The sequence below is a fragment of the Hippocampus zosterae genome, chromosome 1 (assembly GCF_025434085.1).
Source record: "Hippocampus zosterae strain Florida chromosome 1, ASM2543408v3, whole genome shotgun sequence".
In the NCBI taxonomy this organism is placed as follows: domain Eukaryota; kingdom Metazoa; phylum Chordata; class Actinopteri; order Syngnathiformes; family Syngnathidae; genus Hippocampus; species Hippocampus zosterae.
The window spans coordinates 25,325,656-25,349,024 of NC_067451.1; the positions used below are offsets into that span (position 1 = coordinate 25,325,656).

At 41.7% G+C, this 23,369-nt stretch overlaps 1 protein-coding gene across 8 annotated transcripts in view; it reads right to left on the reverse strand.

Annotated features, from left to right (window-relative positions):
• Window positions 1-23,369, reverse strand: part of enox2 (ecto-NOX disulfide-thiol exchanger 2) — a 236,424-nt gene that overhangs the window by 178,429 nt on the left and 34,626 nt on the right. For 2 of the 8 annotated variants that reach the window (XM_052074102.1, XM_052074118.1), the window contains one exon: window positions 13,380-13,549. The exons of 3 other annotated variants lie outside the window; for them this stretch is intronic. In XM_052074102.1, the coding sequence (XP_051930062.1) occupies window positions 13,380-13,549 (170 nt within the window). Of the gene's footprint in view, window positions 1-3,348; window positions 3,401-13,255; window positions 13,355-13,379; window positions 13,777-23,369 lie in introns of those variants that run through there. 3 more of the 8 variants (XM_052074127.1, XM_052074154.1, XM_052074093.1) reach the window with 3 other exon arrangements.

Consider the following 23,369-nt stretch of genomic DNA (forward strand, 5'->3'; position numbering starts at 1 on the left):
ATGAGAAAATGAAACCAGGTGCAGTGGCGCGTTGAGATGTGAGTGACCGAATTTATAAGGTTTCGAGATATTTGATATCACTTGGCCAATTTTTTTCCTATTTTTGCTGAAAAATGCTGAGAAAAATTTTCTTATCAGGGATGGCAGCACACAACGTCCATGGAGTGTATGAGGTGTTTCCAGTAATGTCTTATTTGGCGGATTTGATTAATGATGTCATTGATCGATCGGCAAATTATGAGATTACAGCCGATCATCGATTTTGCATAAAGTGCAAATCATATACTAATCCAATCAAGGTGTTCAGGTATGTGTAAAATCGAATCTAAGGATGATTTTACTGCCACCAGGTAGTCGAGGCGCGCACAACAAGAGGAGCAGAACAATGTCTGAATTGAAGAAAAAGCAGCAAAACCTCATTTCTTATACTCAATTATGTAATTACTCTATGCGTTTAGAAAGTACAATATTATATGGTGCCATTTTTCTTATTGCAAACTTTTTTTTTGCGTAGTCAAGAACAGATTACCGTATTTTCACGACTATAAGGCGCCATTAATAGTCTTAAATCTTCTCCAAAATGGACAGGACGCCTTATGGTGCGTAGCGTCCTTTATATGCGCCGAGTTCCAAAATCTGACTGACAGCCGACACGCTGTTTATATAGAGAAAAGGCGGAAGTGACGGAGGCCAGGCATGAAAGAAGTCGGCCAATCAGGGAAGGGTGGGCGTGTATATATACATATATGGAGAGGGAGAGAGAGCGAGAGAGGGAGAGAGAGGACAGACAAGCTAGTCCGCCAATGGTGAAGGGTGGGCGTGTAAGTGGACGCCTCAAGCCAGTACCAACACTTGTATAGAGTGTGGCAATGTGCATTGTTGCAAAACAACTCCGGTTTTGGTTTCTAAGAACCCCTGAAAATAAATTCGACAAAAAGACACGCCTACGAAGCTCAGTTCAAACTTAAAGCCACCGGTTATGCTTTTGGCATGCGTCCCCATCTCACAGCAGCGGTGAAAAAAACAAGTCAAGCAAATGAACTCTGAGCTTGCCGTTATTCCCGGAGGCTTGACTAAAGAACTCCAACCGCTGGACATTGGCATCAACCGGGCGTTCAAAGTAAAGTTGCAAACGGCATGGGAACAATGGATGATCGGTGGCAAACACAACTTTACAAAGAGTGAGAGGCAGCACTTGGCGAGTTACGCCACAATACGCAACAACGAGAGGGAACGCGGCGTTTTTGATGGATTACGGTACTTGCACAATTGTTCAATTCTTTCTACACACACACGCGCTGCCACCATGTTTCGCTCTGTTCTTTACTTTCAAATGTGGGAAAGCTTCACACGAGAGAAATGTTGACTTTGCTGTTGCTACTCCTTCTTTCCGCTCGGCAATGCGTAGCAACTCACACTAGCATGTGATGCATTCAATGACAACTGAGATGTGCAGTCCTCTGCTTTTGATACAGAGGATGAGGACTTTGATGGATTTCTGGGTGATGATTGATCGAAAAACATGAGAACATTGTACGATGGCTAAATAAAATACACCCAAACTCAGTTCTGCTTTCGTTGCCTTTTAAAAAACGTATTTTTATCTTATCTGTATGTCTTGGCATGCTACCGTATGCTTCAAGCTAACGTGTTAGAGTGCGCGCATGCATGCCGTATGTTTAAGCTGGCGTATGTTTTACCACTGTAAAACTGCGCCCATTCGTACGATGCGTCCTGTGTATGTGTAAAATACAGAAATGTCACGCATTACTGAGACTGCGGCCATTAGTACGATGCGTCGAATAGTCGTGAAAATACGGTAATGACATTTGTATTCATTTCAGTGGGGAGAGAGTTTTGAATGTGTTCACACAACGAATTAAAACTGAAGGTATGACTGTACACCGACTGTATACTGTCCGAGACATTGGATAGGAAGAAAAATGTGCGTTGTTGGTGGTGGTTAGCATGACAAGAAACTCTGAATCTGGGGCAACTGCCCCTTTTGTTGTGGAATTTACAAATTGTTCCGTTGCTTGCTTTGCTTTCGGAAAACTACGCATTACCTTCCGCATGATAAAAGGTATAGGAAATGCATGAGAATTGAAAGTGCAGGACCATTACAGACGATTACACATCATTCCTTCAAAGCCACCAAGGCAGAACATCGTCAGGTTGGTAAATTGAACCAAATGTTCACATCAGACGGCATTCTAGCACTCCAAAGTACAGCTATAATTTCAAAGAACACTTCAATTGCACCCCCATTCCAAACCGGCACTGGATCATCTCCTCCCAAATACTTTCCAAAGAAGTGGCATGGAGGGGGGGGGGGGGGTAATACTGACTAACTGTAAGATTTGCTGAGCGTTACGTGAGCAAAACCTCATTGCTATGAACATGCAAGTGGCACAGAGCTTCTTTTGAGCTTGAGCCTTCCACAGAGCTTATTTGTCTCACCACATAGCTATGAAGGTTTCTGCACATTGACAGTGTCACAATCTTGTTTGTGGATTATTTAAATTTTAAAAAAAAACTTTCCACAGAATGTGTCAGGCGAAAGGTTACCTCCCATGTTCCTTCCTCCCGAAGGTCAAACAGATGGTTCCAAATATGAGGGTATGTGTTTGAACAGACAAACTTAACGAGCCAAATGTTCTACGTACCAAGTATATGGGGGGTATGTGAGGTTTAAGGAAGTCGATCATGTACGTGAAAGCCATCACCGTCTTTTCGGCTGTGTGTTCTTCTTTCTCTTACTTTGTGTTTCTTTTTCATCTTTTTGTGTAGCACACTGCTGCCATGCTGTTACACAACTGGAGGTGGAACCAAAAAAAAAAATGGAGCGAACTATTTGAAATACCAGTCTAATTTGGGTAGGGGCTCCCTGACAAAGTGGAAAAAAATGATAGCATGCTGTACTGTCTGAAAAGAAAAACCAAAGCAAGCATGCCAAAAACAAATACACTAAATGTAGAGGTCATTCTGGTCAAGGTTATGTTACAACTGCAAAACAGTTGTGACTCTTTCAAACTCTTTCCAAATAAAAGATAACAACCCTTTTTATTGTGTCCGCGGCCTTTTTAACACGTCTCAACAACAGATTTGAGGTTCAAGTGACAATTAAAAAAAAAGGAAGAAGGAAATTTGGGAAAATTAAATTTCAGAGGTTTTAAGGATCAGCAGACACCCTGTATTTATGGGCCTTGAAGGCTGTAATACAAAATAAAATGGCCCCCTGCTGCAGTTTTGGCGTGAAACTACCCCAAAAACCAGAAAGCATACACAACCGGCCTCCTCTGTTAAGAATGCAGTCTTTGTTACAGCCACAGCCATTCATTCCAATACCATTTTGTTTCCGTGTCTTGTTTTCCGCCTGATCCATTTCTTCAGCCCACTGTAAAAGGGATGGAAATCTACCTGCTCTGGGTCTCCGTTGCAGCAGACTGATGGCTGCTCTCCAAACAAGCAAAATCTCCAGACTCCCCATGTTCGCCGGTTCAGCCCGCAGAATCACAGTGTCCGCTTTCGCAATTCTCTCCATGGAAGAAATGTTGAGTAGATGACCCTTTTTTGGGGGGTGGGGGGACTTGTCCTTCAAGCCAGGAGGATCTACCGTATTTTCACGACTATAAGGCGCCATTAAAAGTATAAAATTTTCTCCAAAATGGACAGGGCGCCTTATAATGCGATGTGTCTTTTATATGAGCTGAGTTCCAAAATCTGGCTGAGACCCGACACGCTGTTTATATAGAGAAAAGGCGGAAGTGAGGTCGGCCAATCAGTGAAGTGTGGGGAAGAGGTCGGCCAATCAGTGAAGCGCGTCCGCGCACTTATATGTAAATTATGGAGAGAGAGAAAATGTGTACGTGAGTGACGACACGCACGCATGCGTAGAAGAGGTCGGCCAATCAGTGAAGTGCGTCCGCGCACTTATATGTAAATTATGGAGAGAGAGAAAATATGTACGTGAGTGACGACACGCACGCATGTGGAGAAGAGGTCGGCCAATCAGTGAAGCGCGTCCGTGCACATATATGTAAATATATGAAGAGAGGTGGACGTGAGTGAGGACAGGCACGCAGGGGGTGGGTCCGGCAATGAGTGAGGGGTGGGCGTGTAAGTGGACGCTAAAGGCACGCCTCTAGCAGGTACCAGAACCTTTATAAAATGTGAGTATGTGCATTATTGCAAAACAACTTCGGTTTTGGTTTCCAGGAACCCCCGAAAATGAATTCCACAAAGAGACACGTCTACGAAGTGCAATTCAAACTCCAAGCCATCGGTTATGCAGTGAAACGTCTTGGTGCTTTCGCTTTATGAAACGGCGCCATCTATCCGTGAGAGTGAATACGACCGTGGCTCAGCAACGTCCAGCAGACTACAAAGAAAAGCTGGCCGTTTTCCGCACCTACTGCAGTAAAAAGATTGTCGACAAACGCATCCAGCCTAACCACATTACCAACATGGACGAGGTCCCGCTGACTTTCGACATCCCGGTGAACCACACTGTGGAGAAGAAGGGGACCAGCACGGTTGCGATACGCACAACGGGGCACGAGAAGTCAGCTTTTACTGTCGTTCTTGGTTGTCATGCCAACGGACAGAAACTGCCACCTATGTGATTGATTTTCAAGCGAAAGACGCTGCCGAAAGAAAAGTTTCCAGCCGGCGTCATCGTGAAAGCAAACCAAAAGGGCTGGATGGACTTATTTCTGAAGTGCTAACTTACAGCACTGTGATTCAAGGGTCTTTTTTATTGATTGTTTATTATCTGAAGTACGTAAGTTCAGTGTTGAATAATTGTATTGCTCAGAAATTTGTTCTTACCGTTTTTGATGTTAACCAAAGCACGTTTTAAGGACCTGATGTTCTATTTTATTTGTATTTTAGAGATTTACATAAACAAACAAAACAGTGATATTCCCCCTTTTGGTCGAAACTAAAGGTTGCAGGTAGGACTTTGGCTAGTCTCAAATACAGCAGAAAGTAAATGGCTAGGACTGCATCTGTCCAAGTCTGCTGAAAAACAATAAAATACTTTATAATGCCACTTTTTCTTTTACCTTTTGATCTGCCTCAATAATGTAACAAATTTATAATGAAAATAGGGGTTTTCTCAGTAATTTTTAGATGAGATTAAAATATAAATGGATTAATTAATTACAGACCAAATTAATTAATCAAACACTTTTTTTAATCGCTTGGCAGCACTAATTATATTATTACTTAGCCTAGCATATGAAAGTGCATGAGCCAACCATGTTGTGGGCTTTTTGAAAAGATCAATTATTGTTCTGTTTATTTCTATAGTTCAAGGCAGTGGTCATAACCGGTCACTCTGTTTATTTCTATAGTGTGAATTGACGGTTACTGTATCATCAATAACAACACACACTCACAAACCATTTTTGTCAACTCTATTTTGGGCTTTATGATCTCATCTGAACACTTTCTTCCTATGTTACTGGTTATGTTATTATATTGTTTATGTACAGTATGTACAAATAAATACATAACAAAAATAAACAACTACAAATTAATAACTGTGTGGAGGACCACATTAATTATAGGACAAGCCAAGCACATGAAAGTGCCCATGGCAGCAATGCTGTGGACTTTTTTTGCTCCTGGATTACTCCTTATTTCTATTGTGCAAAGGGCCGTTCATCAATAACTGACAAGAGGAGATATCACATATGTTCGTAATTAAAAATACAATGGACTTGACCAGATTATTTCTAGAGCGTGTTACAATAATTGCATGGCATATCTATAGTATATGACTCCCCATATTTCCAATAAGTATTTATTTTTAAAATGGAACATGGCGATTAACTTGCAAGAAACAATCGCGTTATAGTAATTTGATGGCACATGAATGTCGCACACAAGTATGTGCTTGACCAATCTCATTGGGCCACAGCCCACTCCTTCCAAGCCTGCCAGAGAAGAAGAAATACAAACTTGAGCACTCAACCGCACACTCACACTTGCCAAACATACCTGACTTTAGGTGTCAAGTGGGCTGAAGCGCAGCTCAGATTGCCTGGTGATAGAACACTGTTAGACACCTCATTAGAAAGTGCAAGGAGTGAGCTGGTTGTAAAAGCCAGAACCAGGTCTATGTGTATTTCAAGGGTGTGGTGCTATGAACGCCAGACACCTGGGTGTTATAATTACCTGTTATGAGGGGTGCAGCAATACTGATAAATGTCCACTCTAATGCCAACAATACGGGCAATGTCTAGTTGTTATATTCAAAGTTGAAAAGTCGGCTCAAACGGTGAATAAAAACTCAGTGGGTCCATTCATCATCCAAGATTAAAGCATTAAAGAATTATTTGTAGCAGTGGCAAGCACCGGTGACTTCCCCATTGTACATCAGTGGTGTCCTGAATCCCCACGGTGATCCATCATAGTATTTCTTGTCCAACTGCTTTGGTTAAAGTTGCTAGCATACGATAGCACAAAACATCTCTTGGGAATGGAACCCTGCCAGGTAGACAAGAAAAATGTTACTACCAAAGTGGGACACACTGGGAAGTGCAGATACAAGTACATGCCTGCACAACGGATGATAGCAAGTACAACACCATCCTAAGCACAAAGTGATTCATTGATAAGACGCTATGCGTATTTCTGTGAGGTCGTTTTTTTTGTTTTTTTTTTTTACGTGGACTTTTAGATGAAATTTGATTGACAAGCGAAGATTAACAGTTCTCCGTTAACTCTTTCAGTACCAGCCAATTCTGGACCAAGTCTGAAAAGACGTTTAAAAACGTCTTTGGGAGTGAATGAGTTATGGATGACTTCTGCGAGATATATTCGGTTTGATAAAGAAAAAACAAAACAAAATAAACGTATAGTTGTACTGTACATCCATTCTTTCCTGACATATCTGCCACATTCATTCATGTTTTGAATGGTCCTTTTAGTTTACAGCCCATAAAAGTTGATTGCCACCCACAAGTGAACAGAAGGAAGATTTATTAGTAGTCAAACATGAGGAGTGTCATCCTCTGTGTTCTATCCGAAGCACACTGAACGCTGTACACTTTTTACAGACAACAAGTCTAAACCATGTGTATTCACACATCATTAATATGCAGGCGGTGTCGTGATTTAGAAGCTACGAAGTATTCATTTACAGCTAAATGTGAAGAATTGTTTTTGTAAAAACAATCCTGTGAACTAGATCGCAGTGGTTTGCATAAAGTGTGGCGACTCTTATCGCAATGCTTAGCATAAAATGTGACTACTCTAAATCAATGCCTCATAAATGCCAAATTACCCAAACAGCACTGCCTTTAACTGGATTTCCCCATTCAGAACAAGTCACATCGGTAGAGAATCTGTCACAATCCATCATAGACTGCTTTTTAGCTATGCAACAAGATAACACAAAAGTGTATATCTTCCCATAGAGCACCATTTTGTCAAACAGCCCAAATAAAAATGGTATAAATCTTATCTGTTACGTAAAATTCCCCAGCCAGACAAACTTGATTTGGAATAATCTGCTGCACAGTCTGTCACCATCATAAAACTTTAATTAATAGTATATGTAATGTCTTAAAGGAGAAGTCAGGCATATTTAATAACTTTCCGGTAGTTCAATATTAAACAAATGCTTTCTTTTCAGCAAAGGGAAACATGACTAGCTTTCTTTTGAGGAAATAAAGGATACAGATAAGTACAACAGTAACAGTTTCACCAGTCTTAATTCTTCTATAAAGACCCTTTTATTGACATTTATTTTGGCTTTGGTGACATTTTAAGAGCCCAAGGGAGTTTACATCGATTCAGCTTGCCGTTGTGTTTATACAACGATGGCAGGACATCTGCTAGGGAGAAGCTAAGATACACTGGATTAATAAAACACTAGTATCCACCCCATCATGTTATATAATTGCCACTGTATTTAATTAATCCAATTTGTTCAGTTACTTTTGAAAAATTCTGGTGAGCTTTTGCGGGCAAACAAAAATGAATGATGTGGAGGGCCGAATATGGCCCTCAGACCTTGAGTTTGGGACTGGACTTTTTCAGGGGAGTTGGTGATAAAATGTTGGACACTTGTAACCCCATGAACGGTGTAATCCGCTGTCTTCAGAACACTTTACTGTGCTGGGCTCAAACGGACTGTCAGAAGTGTTTAACTCAGCAGGCAAGGAAAGTGGCCGCCACCCCACCTCACCGCTTCACAGAATCAGGCTGACGGCTGACTGTGTCTCTTGCGGAGCTCCTCAACTTGCGGGTTCCTTAGCTCCAATTTCAAGGTTCCCTGCCTGGTTGCTTATCAGGAAAACGATTAAGGCATGAAGAGTTTGAGCTGTATCACCGATACACTTTGCAGTTCTTGTCAGCGCATTGTCATGCTCTCTTAGCGACTCAGATTCCATATGGCAGGTTGAAAAGAGCTGCCACAAACCAGCTCGCTGATCCTCAGGGGGATCTTCCAACTCCGGCTATTATACTTTGTCTCCCATTTGATGTTGGCGAGACATCGGCACGGCCTGTGTTATTCATTAGAAAACAATTGTACAGCAGACTTGCTGTGGGGCATATCCAAGTGAGCAATAGGTACAGAAATAAACAGCAATCATTACTTTGCATTAGCATGCTAAGGAGATTCAAGAGTGGTGAGGCAAAAAGAAAACAATCAAATTATTACCTAAACAGCCTTTGACTGCTGGCGTGTGAAGGGAAGTGGAGTCCATAGCTCACTTGCTACCTCACATAGGTTGTTATAACTTATCCGTGATTGATGAGAAAATGCGCTTCTCTGCATCAGTGGTGCCATTTCAGCAAATAGAAAAAGTCATCTGTAGGTGCACCAGGTCATGAATGTCTACCTTTGATTAATTCAAGTCACAGACACTGAACTGAGTCATGATGTTTCCAGCAACTCGGCGAATCTCATCCACATCAAACATCTTATTTATGCGACTGAGGCATTGAGACAAACTGCAGATCCTGCATGAGTCAACACCGAACTGCTGACCATGGACTCAGCTTGAGGTAAACTGCTTTAATTAGAAAAGCAACACATTGGACTAGATTCTGCCATATTGTTGCTGTCCAAATGGACACCTCGTATCTTCACTTTATTTTCCCAGATTCACATTCCATGTGTTGTCTTCAACCTCCTGGAAAAAGTGAGTAGCTAAACAGCCAACATTAATAATAGTCGCTGTATTCCTATTCAGCGTCTGCACAGTCCTTTAAAACACATACATCCATTTTGATCACAAATCGCCTTTTACATCAACAACCTGGGTAAAAACAAAAAGCTGATTTACCTTTTAGGCTTATTTTCAGCAGAGTATACTAGGTTTCAATGTCAAATAACCAATATGAAGAGGTTTTAATGACGGCGAGTGACACTGTCAAGTCAAATTACCACTGATTCATGGAGAATTTTTCATCTGTCTGTTCTGTACATGATGTGACATCTGCTGGTCTCTTCACATGGTGCCAAGGCAATTAAAATGTCTGACGTTTTCACAGTAATGAAGTAAGACTGCTTGTGATTAGCTGGTGACCAGTGCAGGTTAAGTACTTCAGCTGGACCACCGGCCTTAGGTTGCCCACCCCAGCTTTAAAACAAGTGATGTCAACTCGCTGAGGAAACCATGATAGTTGTTGTCTTCATGACGGTTGCTTTCATAATTCCTCTAGACAGCCGCAACTGACAGACTATACTTTAGAAAACACAAGTCGTCAGGAATCAAACCATTACAATGTGCACATTTTCCCAAAGCTGTCAAGTCTCCTGACATTGCAGGCTCCAGCCAGTCATCCGCTCTGCATTCAGCACTCATTTGTTCTGCGGCGCTATCGTCCTCTGCCAGAGATGAAATATTTAAGCGTTCCCTCTCGAACAAGCACAGTGCAACTTTTAAAAAGCAACAGCCCCCTTCCACTCGCTCCCTCATACCATTAAAGGCCAGCTAATAGATGCTGATCGATCAAACCGGATAGAGTGTCGTTCGCCTTTTTCTCTTCCTATCGGTTGCACAAAGGCACTCAGAGAAATCTTTTATTTGAGAGGTGGTGAAGAAAAGAGACTTCTTGGCAGAAACAGCATTAAACTCAACATGGAGCTTTGATTACTTTGAAAGGAGAGAGGCATGCTGCCAAAGGCACCACAGTCAACCATACTAACGTCAAATTTAAGGTGTAACTAATATACATATCTCAAAGCTCCAAGTAAGTGGTTTTGCATCATGGTTTGCAAGTCATAATTTGCATTTTGTGCCCCATCAAAACATAGTAAGTAGCAAACCGGAGAACCACAGACTTTGAAGGTTTTCCAATAGATGAACTGCTGAGACACTCCCAAGAAGCTTCGCTGTGGACATGCTCACGTCACCAACACGTGAGTCGTCAGAGGTCGAGGCAAGCTCAGTGCTATTCATGTGGCATCAGCAAGCTAGCAGTGAGTGGCTTGGCTGGTTAACTAGTGTGGCAAAACAATTTGCGGTGTTGCTATTAAAAAGTATTTGGACTCTAGAGAGAAAATCCAACTTGCTGAACAGAACAGGAAACCAGAAAGAAATTAAGTTCCGTTTTGGTGTACGTTAGATCAACGAGTGATCAATAAATGTACATTACCGTATTGGCCAGAATATAAGACGGCCCTGATTGTAAGACGACCCCCTCTTTTTCAAGACTCAAGTTTGAAAAAGACTTTTTCAACACCAAATTAATTTTTATACAGAAAATAATTACAGTACATCTGAAACAAATGATTCTAACAATATATTTGAGAGAAAAAGCATGTTATTTTGCCTCATTCAAATCTTGTATGATTTGATTGATGATTTTAATATCTGAAGATTTAAATCTGTAAACTAAAGTGCAAACACTTTCGTAAATCAATGGCTTCTGATTTTTGAAATGTAAATTACATCATAACTTCTCCTCATCTGCCGGTTAACCTGGTCGATCTTCGACCCACTTTTCTCCAGATTGCTGCTACGTTTCTCCATTTTCTGTTATCTCTTCTATTATTTTCTTTCTTACCGCTATTTTTATGTTCTTCTTTGTGCTACCGCTATTTTCATTCTTTGTGACAGGGTTTCACTTTGGCCTGGGGAGTCAAGTTCAGCATTCGCTTCAATGATATCTGGCGCCATCTAGCGTCGTGAATGGGTATAATGTCTAGACCCCGAATATAAGACACTTTTTCAGTCTTATTTCAATGCAGAAAACACCGTCTTATATTCGGGCCTATATATTAATACAATATAAAATATTTATACTAGTAATGATATTAGTTTTTCACAACAGTCCTGAGTTTTGATTTTGACTTCTGCACAATAAAGGTTGTCAACATTACACAACGAACTGAAACTTATATTTGTGTTTGAAATGGGCCCACTGAATTTTTTTCAAGACATGAAAAAGATGTTATTGCTATATATAACGTGAATTTAAGAAATACATACAGTTGAATATATTTTTAAAAAGTAAATCAATCGTCGTATTTTCATTCATAAAACAACGTTTTTAGGTCCCTGGGATTAACCTAAAAAAATATATAAATGTATATATATATAAATAATAATAAATTCTTCCTGAAAATAGGAAAACAGTTACTCCACAAATGAAGTTATTGATTCACAAAATTTCTCCGGGGACAAAACCAGTGTTTTGACCCTGGATAGCCATTGAAAGACAGTAGAATAGGCCCACCAGACCTCCCATTTTTGTAGGCCAACAATGCTGTTGGTCATGTGAGGCTGATTACGAAAATTGATGAATTTTATCACTTGCACAAGATTGCAGGAAAGCACGTTTCAAGCCATTTCTGCGAATAACGGCAATAAAGTCAATTGTGCACTTTGATTACACTGAAAAGAGCAACAAAACAGTAAACAAGTGAGTGAAATTTAAGCTGTAGTTCAAGCAAAGATTGATAAAAGGAGTGGTGTGACACAGCATCACATTCATCCAAACCAACAATAATCAGGGATGTCTGGGGTCGATTAACATTGAAATTAGAAACACAGGAACCCCTTTTCAGACCACTACTACTGCGAGTAACAGCAATAAACCGAAGTGTGAACTTTGAAAGATAGAATCTCATTGCCAAGACAATCAAAAGTCAAACGAACAACAATGCTGTGAGACATCGCAGGTTGATGAGCACCAAAGGCACAAACACAGACAGGATGTTCATTCTGGAAGTTACAATCAGATCAGTTTTATTTTTTCACAACACCACAGAGAACCTGAACACTTATAGGGCAATGGGATGTCTGACATACATTACCTCCAAAAGCATAAACAGTGAACCACTTTTCAAGCAATGTCTATGAGTCACAGCAATAAACCCCTGCATCAGTTATGATTTCATAAAAATGAGTGGCATGTTGCCAAAAAGTGAAAACTTTTCTATTGTGAGCCAATAAAACAATTCCACCACTAGACCGGACACCGTTTTAGCTGAACTCTGCTGTGGTACATCTGCGATAGATACCCAAAAGGTATAAACACGAGTGAAATGTATATTCAAAAGACATCTAATTATTTTGTTGTAATGCCACAACTAGAAGGGATTCACTTTTCTGAGAAATCTCGGGTACATCAAGTCAAAAAGTATCAAAACTAGAACCATTTCTATGCGTCTCTGCAATGAATCCAAGTGAGAGCTTTGTCCAACGACAGACCAAGAAAGAAGTCAAAAATGTCGAGAGGGACAGCAAGACAATTTCATCAGAACTTACTGTGGGATGTTTAAGGAAGGTAGATTAATTTCAAAAGGTATGCGCACAGCCAAGATTTTCATTCAAGAGGTAGCCGCCAAGTACAGATAGCAGGGGATGCACTTTTTCCCTAAACGCTCATCGGCCAACAACGCTGCAGGAAGTCTAGTAAAGTATAAACACAGGAAGATGAACACAGTTGAGCAGGTTAATGGGAGCACTTCAAAACAGTAAGGCCGCTAATTAGATCCTGTGAGGCCACACAACACAAACAAAAATCGGGTCGATCCATGGATAGGAAATATGAGTCAGACATTTGAGCATCACAATGCAACCAGGCAACATCTACTACTAGGTGTGAAAAACAAACCCATACCTTGGATCTACATTTAATGCATTAGCCAAGACTGCAATGTCAATCAAGATAATACTGTACTGCACACAAAAAACAGGATTATCATAACATAACGCATCTGATAAACAGCCGATAGAACACAACAAAACACTAAGAAATAAAGACAAGCAGTTAGAGGACCCACATGGTGATCACAGATCACAGCGACCAAACGTGCCCAGAAGCGGTGCAGTCGGAGTGGCTACCCCCACGTAAGTCACCCGGGGGCTACACTGGAACAAAAACATTGAAAAGTTGTCAACATGTACCTGTGTACTGCAACAGAAACATTGTCCAAAGCGGCTCCGAGATGCGATTTTGTGTTCCACCCCTCTTTCTGTATGCGGTCGTCCGTTCCCTTGCTGTCAATAAATCCCGGGATGGAGACTCGATTCGTCGTCCCTTCTTCGCTCCGGTCCGCGCTGCTCCGCAGGCTGGGCTGCAATGACCGCACAGCACCCACACCGCACACAGAAAGAGACTTCTTTTTATTTTTTCACCCCCCCAGACCCGTCCTCTCTCTCTTTCTCTCTCACTCTCTAGTCTTTAAATGCACGTCCCGCCCTCACGACAACGACGTGCTTCGGTTCCAGTTCGTCCACATCCACGGGCGGGGGGTGGGGAGAGCGTGAGCGAGTGCAGGACAAGACGCCGGCGACAGAGGCTCTTAAAGCGGCTGAAGAGAATGATGCGCGGAAGCCCTCCCCCTCAAAGACTGAACTCTCTGGATAGGACGTGTGTGCGTGTGCGTGTACGTGTACGCGCGCGTGAGAGAGAGCGAGAGGGAGAGAGAGAGAGATTCGCATACATCCATCCGGCGAGAAGACGCTCGCGTGAAAAAAAAATCCCCCCAAAAAATAACAACCTCGCACAATGTGTATGTGTAAAACGGTGAAATGGGAAAACAAAAACAAAAGACGACATTGTTTTCAAACTTTTAACATGCTATCATGTCGTACCTCGCGCTGCCAGCTGGGGGATCAGCAGCCTGCGGATGATCACTGTCAGATCAGTGTTTCTCAAACATTATGGAGCCAAGGCACATTTTGTGATGAGAAAAATCTCACTGCACTCCACCCAACAAAACAAATCACAAAAAGTGGATACACAAGTCAATAATGTACCTCCTGACATTTTACGGTGGAGCATTTAATTGTTCTCCCTGTCACTATACATTTCTAATCATTGATAGACCGAATATGATCCATTACAGTATTGGCAAATAGATAATTTTAGGATCAATTAAGTGAAATTGCCTAATTTTCCAAGGCATACCAACTGTGAATCACTGTGTTAGTCTACACAAACTGTGTAGAAGTCTAAAGATGTCTTTGTATTCATGGTTAACCCAAGTTCTTTTTTGAGAGCAAGTACTATGGAGCTAGGAGACTGCAATCAAGTTTTGCCATTGGAAAGGAATTTTGCTGTACATATTGACACCAAAACAAGAACTGGCACTTGGAAAAAAAATAAAATCACAATGGGAGCTTGACTTGCGTGTATTAATGTATTCCATGACTACGCTTGTAACTCAATTTAAACATGTACTGTTGACAAAATATATTTTGTCATAGGTTGCAATTTTGGTAAATTTCATACTTTTCAAAAATCTGTATACTATTGGTCAATCCACACATCCACACTATGAACGAGTCGCCAGCCAGCTGCAGGACAATTTTGACTCCAAAAATATTTTTTCCCCCTGAAACTATTGGTGCAATCCAATGTGTACGACCTCAGCAGTGTTGCAATTCGACGGTTGACCGGCAAGCTCTCATAGCAAGCATTTAGCTCTAATGTTCATCACGCAAACAAACAGTTAAGGTAGCAAAATGCTCCAAGCTTCTACCCGCCTGGTATGACCACACTCACTAATTCACACGAGCACCACCAAAAGGTACAAAGAAATGGTGCTGCATGTATTTATTTTTTTCAACACAAGCTCTTTTTTGCTTACTGTCTGGCTGCTAGATGCTAACATAAACATAATGTAGCTGAAAGCAAAGTGGTTAATGACTAGAATGAAAATGTCCAGACGCTAGCAAATGAACTATTCAAAATGCCTCCACACACACACACACACACACACACACACACACACACACACACACACACACACACACACACACACACACGAGAAAAACACTAAACCGTATAAATATTAATGTACGAATGGAGGGTCCACAGTTCACGTCAAAAAACCTTGGACAAACTGAGAATCAAATTATTGTGCCCTCTGCCACACCAAAAGGTCTCCTACCACTGATGCCAGATAGCGCACTCATTTTCCAAGGTAAATATACACTTTTGCTGAAGGCCAGAATACTGCTGCGATTTCCACACCTCGCTCCAAAGTGGAAAAGAGCTCCCACTTCAAAAAAGTACAGTTTCACAAACAAATCATGAAATGTGCTTGGCAAACAAAAACGTGTTTCTCTCCACCAAAGTGATCGGCGGTTAAAATGGCAAGAGATATGGGTTGGAGATTGCAATGTAGACAAAGAAAAAAAAAGTGACCTCAAGCCTCCAATAGTTGATAGCATCACTGTTTTTCCCTCTTTTTTGACAAAGAGAAAATCATACATTGAATGATAAATGTGAGCCTGTTTTATAATTGGGTCCTCGCTTGCATAGAACAAAGACTGATAGTGTTGTCGAAACAGCCATACCTTCAGAAACAGCGATGTCGTTGCGAGTGCAGATGCTAACTAAAATAGCATTAAGTGTACCCAAATGAAGCATAACACTTAATGACTACCGGTACAATGAAAATAACAGAGGATGTACGCATGCCAAGAAACTGTTCTCTCCCCATTAAGTGTCTGTCAGAGGTCTTTAAATGGGGAATAATTTGACTTTATTTTATTATTATTCAGTCTTTTTTTTTTTTTTACATATATGAAAGCTAAGAATGTTACACAAAATTTTAGCCTGCTACATAAAAGTTGGCGAGAGTACAAGAATAAATGTATTCATTTCGCAACACTCCCTTAGGGGTAAATACAGTTTAGAACTCACAAGTCAACAGAGACACCTAAGGGATCATATACTCCACTTTGTAATGTGTAAAATCAAAAGAAATGTGTTTGCCTTTCAGTTCCACAGCGGCAAAGTTGATATTCACATAACTGCAGCAGCCGGTTGAGTATAATTTCGAAGGCTACTTTTGAAGTACAAGGGGAAGTGAGGGTCAAACCAACAATCCCCCTTACTCGAGACGGTAAAACTAACCCCTTCAGTCATGCCCCCCAGACATCTTATTGAATACAAATATTTCATATGAGCCGCACGCTTTTTTTATATAGACAGACTCACGGAATAGGCTGAATCAAAGCAAGGGTTGTCAGGCTCATTTCATGCAATTTTATGCAGAGAATGCCTGGAAACACTTCAGAGCTATCACGACAACGTGAGCAACACATCTGACACATTTGGATGACATCTTTTGCTTTTGCAATATTTTCGACGGACAAGGGTGCATTCTGTCTAAAATGCCCTCTTAAATGGATTAACTGAGGGGGAAGAAAGGAAACATGGAACACACATCGCTGCGTAGTTGTGGTATCTACCAAATGGAACACAATCAAATCACAAAAAAATTGATTAACTTCCCAGTTGTTCCATTGTAACAACTTTTCAAGAAATTAAGTGAATCCATTACTTCCAGATTTCAAAATGCCACAGATTTCAAAATGCCATGAAACCTTATCGAGGCAGTGAAATTAACTGACAGAGCTGTAAAAAAAATTTAAAAAATTAAACTATGTTGTGGAAAGAGGGTGCTGTTCATCTCTGATATCTTGACCCAACTCGTACCACTTTTAGGGGGGGTGGGAAGGGGGTGATTTTGGAGGTTCCGCTGTATCTGCATAGTAAGGTGGAAAAAAATGCAAAGCCGACAATTGCCAGTGCATGTTTTAATCTGAAAAAAAAACTTGTCATCAATAAACTGACTGTTTTGCAAGGGGGAACAAAAATTCAATTACCCTTGTCAGGCAGCAGTAATGAATAACAGTCTGTGCCTGCACTCATTCAATTCCCAGGGACCTCGGGAATGACGTCTGGATTTTCTTTTGACAATGGCGCTTCTGTGCGGCCTGTTAAGTGTAGCAAACACAGTCCAATACAACACTACCGGTAATTTGACTCAGAAGATGAAAGCTTGCTTTGAGGTTCATCTGTGGGTGCTTGGACTGGTTACACGCCCCACTCCGTACTATCCTTTTTTTCTTGGTCAAATACAGTGCCTGCCTTGAGTGTGGGGAGGATACGTCATCGTGGATGAGCAATAAACAACAACAAATGAAAAGCAGCAGTAGATCAAGTGATTTACTGTATTTTAAACATTACAGTGACATTTTCAAATTGAAACATTTTAAAAGTCACACATTTGGAAAGGGAACAAACTGATCATGAAAAATATACCTTCAAAGAACCACAAGGGACATATCATGGAAAATGTACTTTTAAATTCCGCCAGTTCCAGTGGTGGTTGCGGTGTTTCTTCTGATAATGGAAAAGTGGTGGCTTTGCACAGGCACCATTCATTTGTCATATGAAAAGAGAGGGGCAACCTCTTTTTCTGGAGAGAGCTCCACAAGTATCCAATAACGGCACAGAAAAATGACTCGCTATCTTGCTGTTGCCTTAACAAATGCTCCTTAAAAAAGTGGCGATGTTGCAAATGTTGAGTAGTCATTTGCTTTGTGGCATGCCCTAGCTCCACGTTGGTCATTAGGATAATGAAAGACGTGTTTGGTGTTTACATGAGACTGACCTACAAAGCCAGCAATTTCGGTGCTACGCATGCTGTATTTTTTTTTTAATTCATCCTTTGTTTTTAACCAATGGGGAAAAATTACTTACTGTATGTGTCCTATGACTCCCCACTAATTTTTTGCATTGAAATAATAAAAGTGGGGGTCGTTTTATATTCGGTGTCTAGACATTATACCTATTAATGACGCTGAGTGGCGCCAGATATCAATGAAACGAATGCTGAACTTGACTCCCTAGGCCAAAGTGAACCCCTGCCACGAAGAATAAAAATAAAAATACCAGTAGCACGAAGCAGAAAAATAAAAAATTGTGGTTAGAAGGAAAAGAGAAGAAAATAATCGACGAGATTACAGAAAATTGAGAAACGTAGTGACAATCTGGAGAAAAGAGGGTCGAAGATTGGCCAGGTTAACCGGCAGCTGAGAAGTTATGGTGTAATTTACATTTAAAAAAACAGAAGCCATTCATTTACAAATGTGATTGCTCTTCAGATTTGAATTAAGCAAAATAACACGCGTTTTCTCTCAAATATATTGTTATAATCATTTGTTTCAGATGTACTGTAATTATTTTCTGTATAAAAATGAATTTGGTGCTCAAAAAGTCTTTTTTCAAACTTGAGTCTTGAAAAAGAGGAGGTAGTCTTATAATCAGGGCCGTCTTATATTCGGGCCAATACGGTATCTCAGTGCATTGAATAAGAGAAATGGTCTAATTTCTGAGTGACAACCACAAAAAAACTTTATTTTAGTGTATTACGTGCACTGAAAACTCCCAGAAATCTTCAGGGAGTGTCTCCAACTCTCGTACGCAGGACAAAATACCGCATTGTGACTATTTGAAGATAGCAGGTTGATTGAAAATGACAGTACTGTATTGTGTCGTTTCAGCATGTCAAACAATAATAATTTATCTTAAAACAGACTATAGCATAGCCACACACACGCACACGCACACGCACACGCACACGCACACACACACCTCTAGGATTAACAACTCTTGCTCCGACATATTATAAACAAAGCCTGGGCTTTTTACTCTAGGAGTGACAAATATATATTGCCCAGTTGCAGTTGACTTTGCAAAATTCACAGGAAGAGGCAACAGGCTACTTGTTTAGTCGCTTGCCCGTCTAAATGCCGTCATCCTTGAGCTGTTCTGCATCCTATCATGCAGTGGCCGCCTTAAAACTAAATGATGAGGACTCAAATTATTACTCCATTGTAACTTATTTGAACACTTTTATGAGAGTTAAAAAAGCATGACGCATGAGGTGGATTGCTTTCACCAAGCCTCCCTCTCAACTCTTTTTTACATATCGCCTCTGCAATGTGTCATCAAAGGGTAAGTTGTTTTATTCTATTTGAGTTTTATAAAGCGAACAGCATGTTTTTGACGTTTTAAGCATGCGAACAGATGAGAGGGCTGACGCACTGTACTTTACACTTTAAAGCAGAAACGTATCTACAGTTGACCCACTTGGATTTCATCTGGTGCTTAACCCATTTGTTGCCTTAACGGCGAATGCTGGTTGTATGAATAATTCAGAAAGAATTACTGCATATTACATGTAAGTGCGGCCTCATCTGTGAGTGCCGTGCTGACGAGTGAAAGGGAAGCCTCTTTCTTAACTAGGATGTACTTTTATTCATTTCCTTCCCTCCAAAATGTCTTTTTTCCCCTGCCTTTTGAAGAGTCTTTTGCCAAATCACACAGCTCACATTTAACGTATTAAGTGTGGAGTGCTGCATCAATATACCCTTTCCAGTGGAAAAAGGCAAGGGCTAATTTGGGAACCTTCTGCTGGTTCGAAACAGACCGCAGTGGTATTTGTTGTCCGTTTTCAGATCGATGACTGCTGTGTTTGTTGCTCAGGTGAAAAATTACATTTGTTCCCCTTGGAGCCATGGGGAAATGCACATCTGTTCCATTTTGACCTCTATTATCCTAAATCTTTCCTTACGTAATTACCGACCCTTGACTCGTCGCGTCCCCCGCATATTGACGAATGGTGGATAGAAGATCATCCAGACAGGGAAAAGGTTGAGGTGACTCCCTGGCTTAAGTCACATCTCATGAAACAGGCTTTGCAGTGTCCGGCACGCAGGCCCGACCGGGGTGAAATTTAATGTGTTGTGGCACAATAACAAGGCGCCATAAAAAGGACTATGCAGCTAATGTGTTTTGAACTGCGGCACCGTGCTTGACACACTTTTTGCGATGTGAGAGACCAGAGAGTTGCACCAGCGCTTTGGTGACAGCAGGACCTCTGTCCTGGAAACAGGATTACGCAAAATCCTAAAAGGAGGCCCTCCCTTCTGAGAGAGGCTGCCCCTCAGCCTGAATATTGAGGAAAATGGCTGTCAAGCAAGAGTGCAAATCAACTATAACCTACGCTGCCTCAGCAGTCAGAGCCATAGATATGTACAGCACAATTACTGCCTTGTGGAAAACTGTTTATTGTCACCGTATGACCAAGCTGCATTCAAATATTGCCATACAAACAACATGCAGCTGTGTGATTTGGCCATGCCACAAACCAGTTGTGGGAGTCCAATCCAGGAAGCTCGTGGGGGGGGGGGGGGGGGGGGGGGTGGGGGGGGTTCTTATATTGAATATTTTCTCATTGGAAAAAAATGGAAACAGAAACAAACGATTCCAGAGTCAAACTGCCGACGCCTTAAAACCTTGAAAAACTCAATTCTTTCCTCCATTTATGCCATTTAGGATTGCGAGGAGCTCGAGCCAGTTACAGCTGACTTCAGGTGAAATACATTCTATAGCCTGGACTGGTCAGCAGTCAGTCACAGTGCATGCTCTACATACAAGAGTTCAATGATCTTAAAGCTTTGAAACAATTTTCTGTATAGTCTTTATGCATTATCATACAGTCTATGCATCACAATCACTGCTGAATGTTCACTCCCCATCAGCATGACAATAATATCAGATTCGATCATAGAATTTGAATTGTCTGGTGCTTGCTCCACGCTGCTCCGGCATTCGCTCCACAACACCCCGGCCTCAACTCCATGACACCCTGGGACCAAAACAACCCACCTGCACTCAAGTCAAGCGCATGAACCACTAATTCATAGTGCATAATTATGAGTTGAGTGTTCTTAGGAAGAAAGCATTTTACCATACTCGAGCATAGCATAGCATAGCATAGCACAGCACATCATAGAATAGCGAAGTGTATACCCATGGCTCCACTTACCTCTGCATGTGATTGCATCCCAAATAGCAGAAAAAAAATCACAGAAATGGAAGGAAGAATCACCAGACTTTATCAAATCCAGGAAGCCGAAAGACAAATGGATAACATAATTTTCGGCCCAGTTCACTCCAACATCACCAATCACAACATCACTTCACCCTGTCTTCTTACTGCTGCTCCTGCTTTTCCTGCGCCTGCTATTCCTGCACAACCTATTCCTGCTCTTCCTATTCCTGCCCCAGTTACCTTCAAGGATAACTCCTGGTCACGGCTCCAGGCAATAATAATAATAATAATACATCACATTTGTAAGCGCCTTTCACAACAATCAAGGACACTGTACAGCCAAGACCAATAGTAAAACACAGATAAAATAATAAATAAAGAAAGAAAGATTTAAGGCGGGTAGGCAAGTCTGAATAGGTGGGTTTTGAGCTGGGTTTTGAATAAGGAAAGAGAGTCAATATTACGAATGTTGGGAGGAAGTGAGTTCCAGAGTTTGGGGGCAGAGCGACTGAAGGCTCTGCACCCCATTGTACTGAGACGGGCGGAGGGTAGTAAAGGGAGGGAGGATGAGGACCTGAGTGAGCGAGAGATTTGAAGAAGATCTGAGAGATAGGGGGGCGCAAGGTTATGGATGGCTTTGAATGTATAGAGAAGTATTTTGAAGTTGATTCTAAGTTTGACAGGAAGCTAGTGGAGCTGTCGGAGGATGGGGGTGATATGATGGAAGGAGGGGGTTCTCGTGATGATCCGGGCTGCTGAATTCTGAACAAGTTGAAGTTTATGGAGGAATTTTTGATGGACACCGAAGAGGAGTGAGTTGCAGTAGTCAATACGGGAAGTGACGAGACTGTGAACAAGGACAGCGGTGGTGTGCGGAGTGAGTGAGGGACGGAGGCGGTTTATATTGCGAATGTGGAAATGAGCGGACCGGGTAATGTTATTGATGTGGGAGTGAAAGGATAGTGAACTGTCAAGGATGACACCCAGACCCTTCACCTGGGGGGAAAGAGATATAGTGGCATTATCAATTGTGAGGGAGAAACTGTCGGCTTTGTTTAGAGTGGATTTGGTACCGACGAGTAGGAGTTTAGTTTTATTGCTGTTTAGCTTGAGGAAATTGTCGGTGAACCAAGATTTGATTTCTGAGAGACAGTGAGAGAGGGATGAGGGTGGGAGAGAAGCGTCGGGTTTGCTGGAGAGATAGAGCTGGGTGTCATCCGCAAAGCAGTGAAAGTGTAAGCCAAATTTGCGGAAAATCTTTCCGAGTGGAAGGAGGTAGACAATGAAGAGGAGCGGACCGAGGACAGAACCCTGGGGAACACCAGAAGAAACGGGGAGGGATTGTGAAGTAAAAGAATCAAGTTGAATGAACTGAGAGCGGCCAGTGAGATATGAGTGGAACCAATGTAGAGGGGTGTTGGTGATGCCTCTGGTAGAGAGTCTATTGAGGAGGATGGGGTGAGAGATTGTGTCGAAAGCTGCACTCAGGTCAAGGAGGATGACGATGGAGATAAGGCCAGGGTCTGCTGCCATGAGAAGATCGTTTGTGACTTTTATGAGGGCTGTTTCAGTACTGTGACGGGGACGGAAGCCGGACTGGAATTGTTCATAAAGACTATTGTCGGTGAGGTGGGAGTGGAGCTGAGAGGCGACAGTTTTCTCCAGAATTTTCGAGATGAAGGGAAGATGGGAAATGGGGCGTAGGTTATTGAAGTCATTGGGATTTTAACCAGTTTTTTCAGGATTGGGGTGACAGCTGCAGTTTTGAAGAGCACAGGAACAATTCCAGTCGACAGAGAGGAATGGATAATGGCTGAGATGAAGGGAAGCAGAGAGGGTAGACAGGATTTGACCAGAACTGTGGGGAGGGGATCAAGCTGACAGGATGAAGTCTTGGATTTAATGATGAGGTCTGAAATTAATGAGAGATGGGGGAGTTCAAAAGAAGAGAACAGTTTGCAAGGGGTGAGAGGGTCAGATGAGGGGAAAGGTACAGAGGAGCCCAGATGCTGGTGGATTCTGTTGATTTTTTCATTGAAAAAGAGGAGAAGTGCATTGCAGGTGCAAGTGAGGTGGTAGGGAGTCAGGTTGAGTGATTCTGTTCCAAAAGGAAAAGAGAGTCTTCGTATTTCCAGCATTGGAGCAGATGAGTCCGGAGTAGTAACGTGATTTTGCTTGGGAGATGGAATCCTTGTAGAGGGATAGTTGAGCTGCATAGATGTCCTTGTGAGCAGTGAGGCCAGTTTTCCTATAA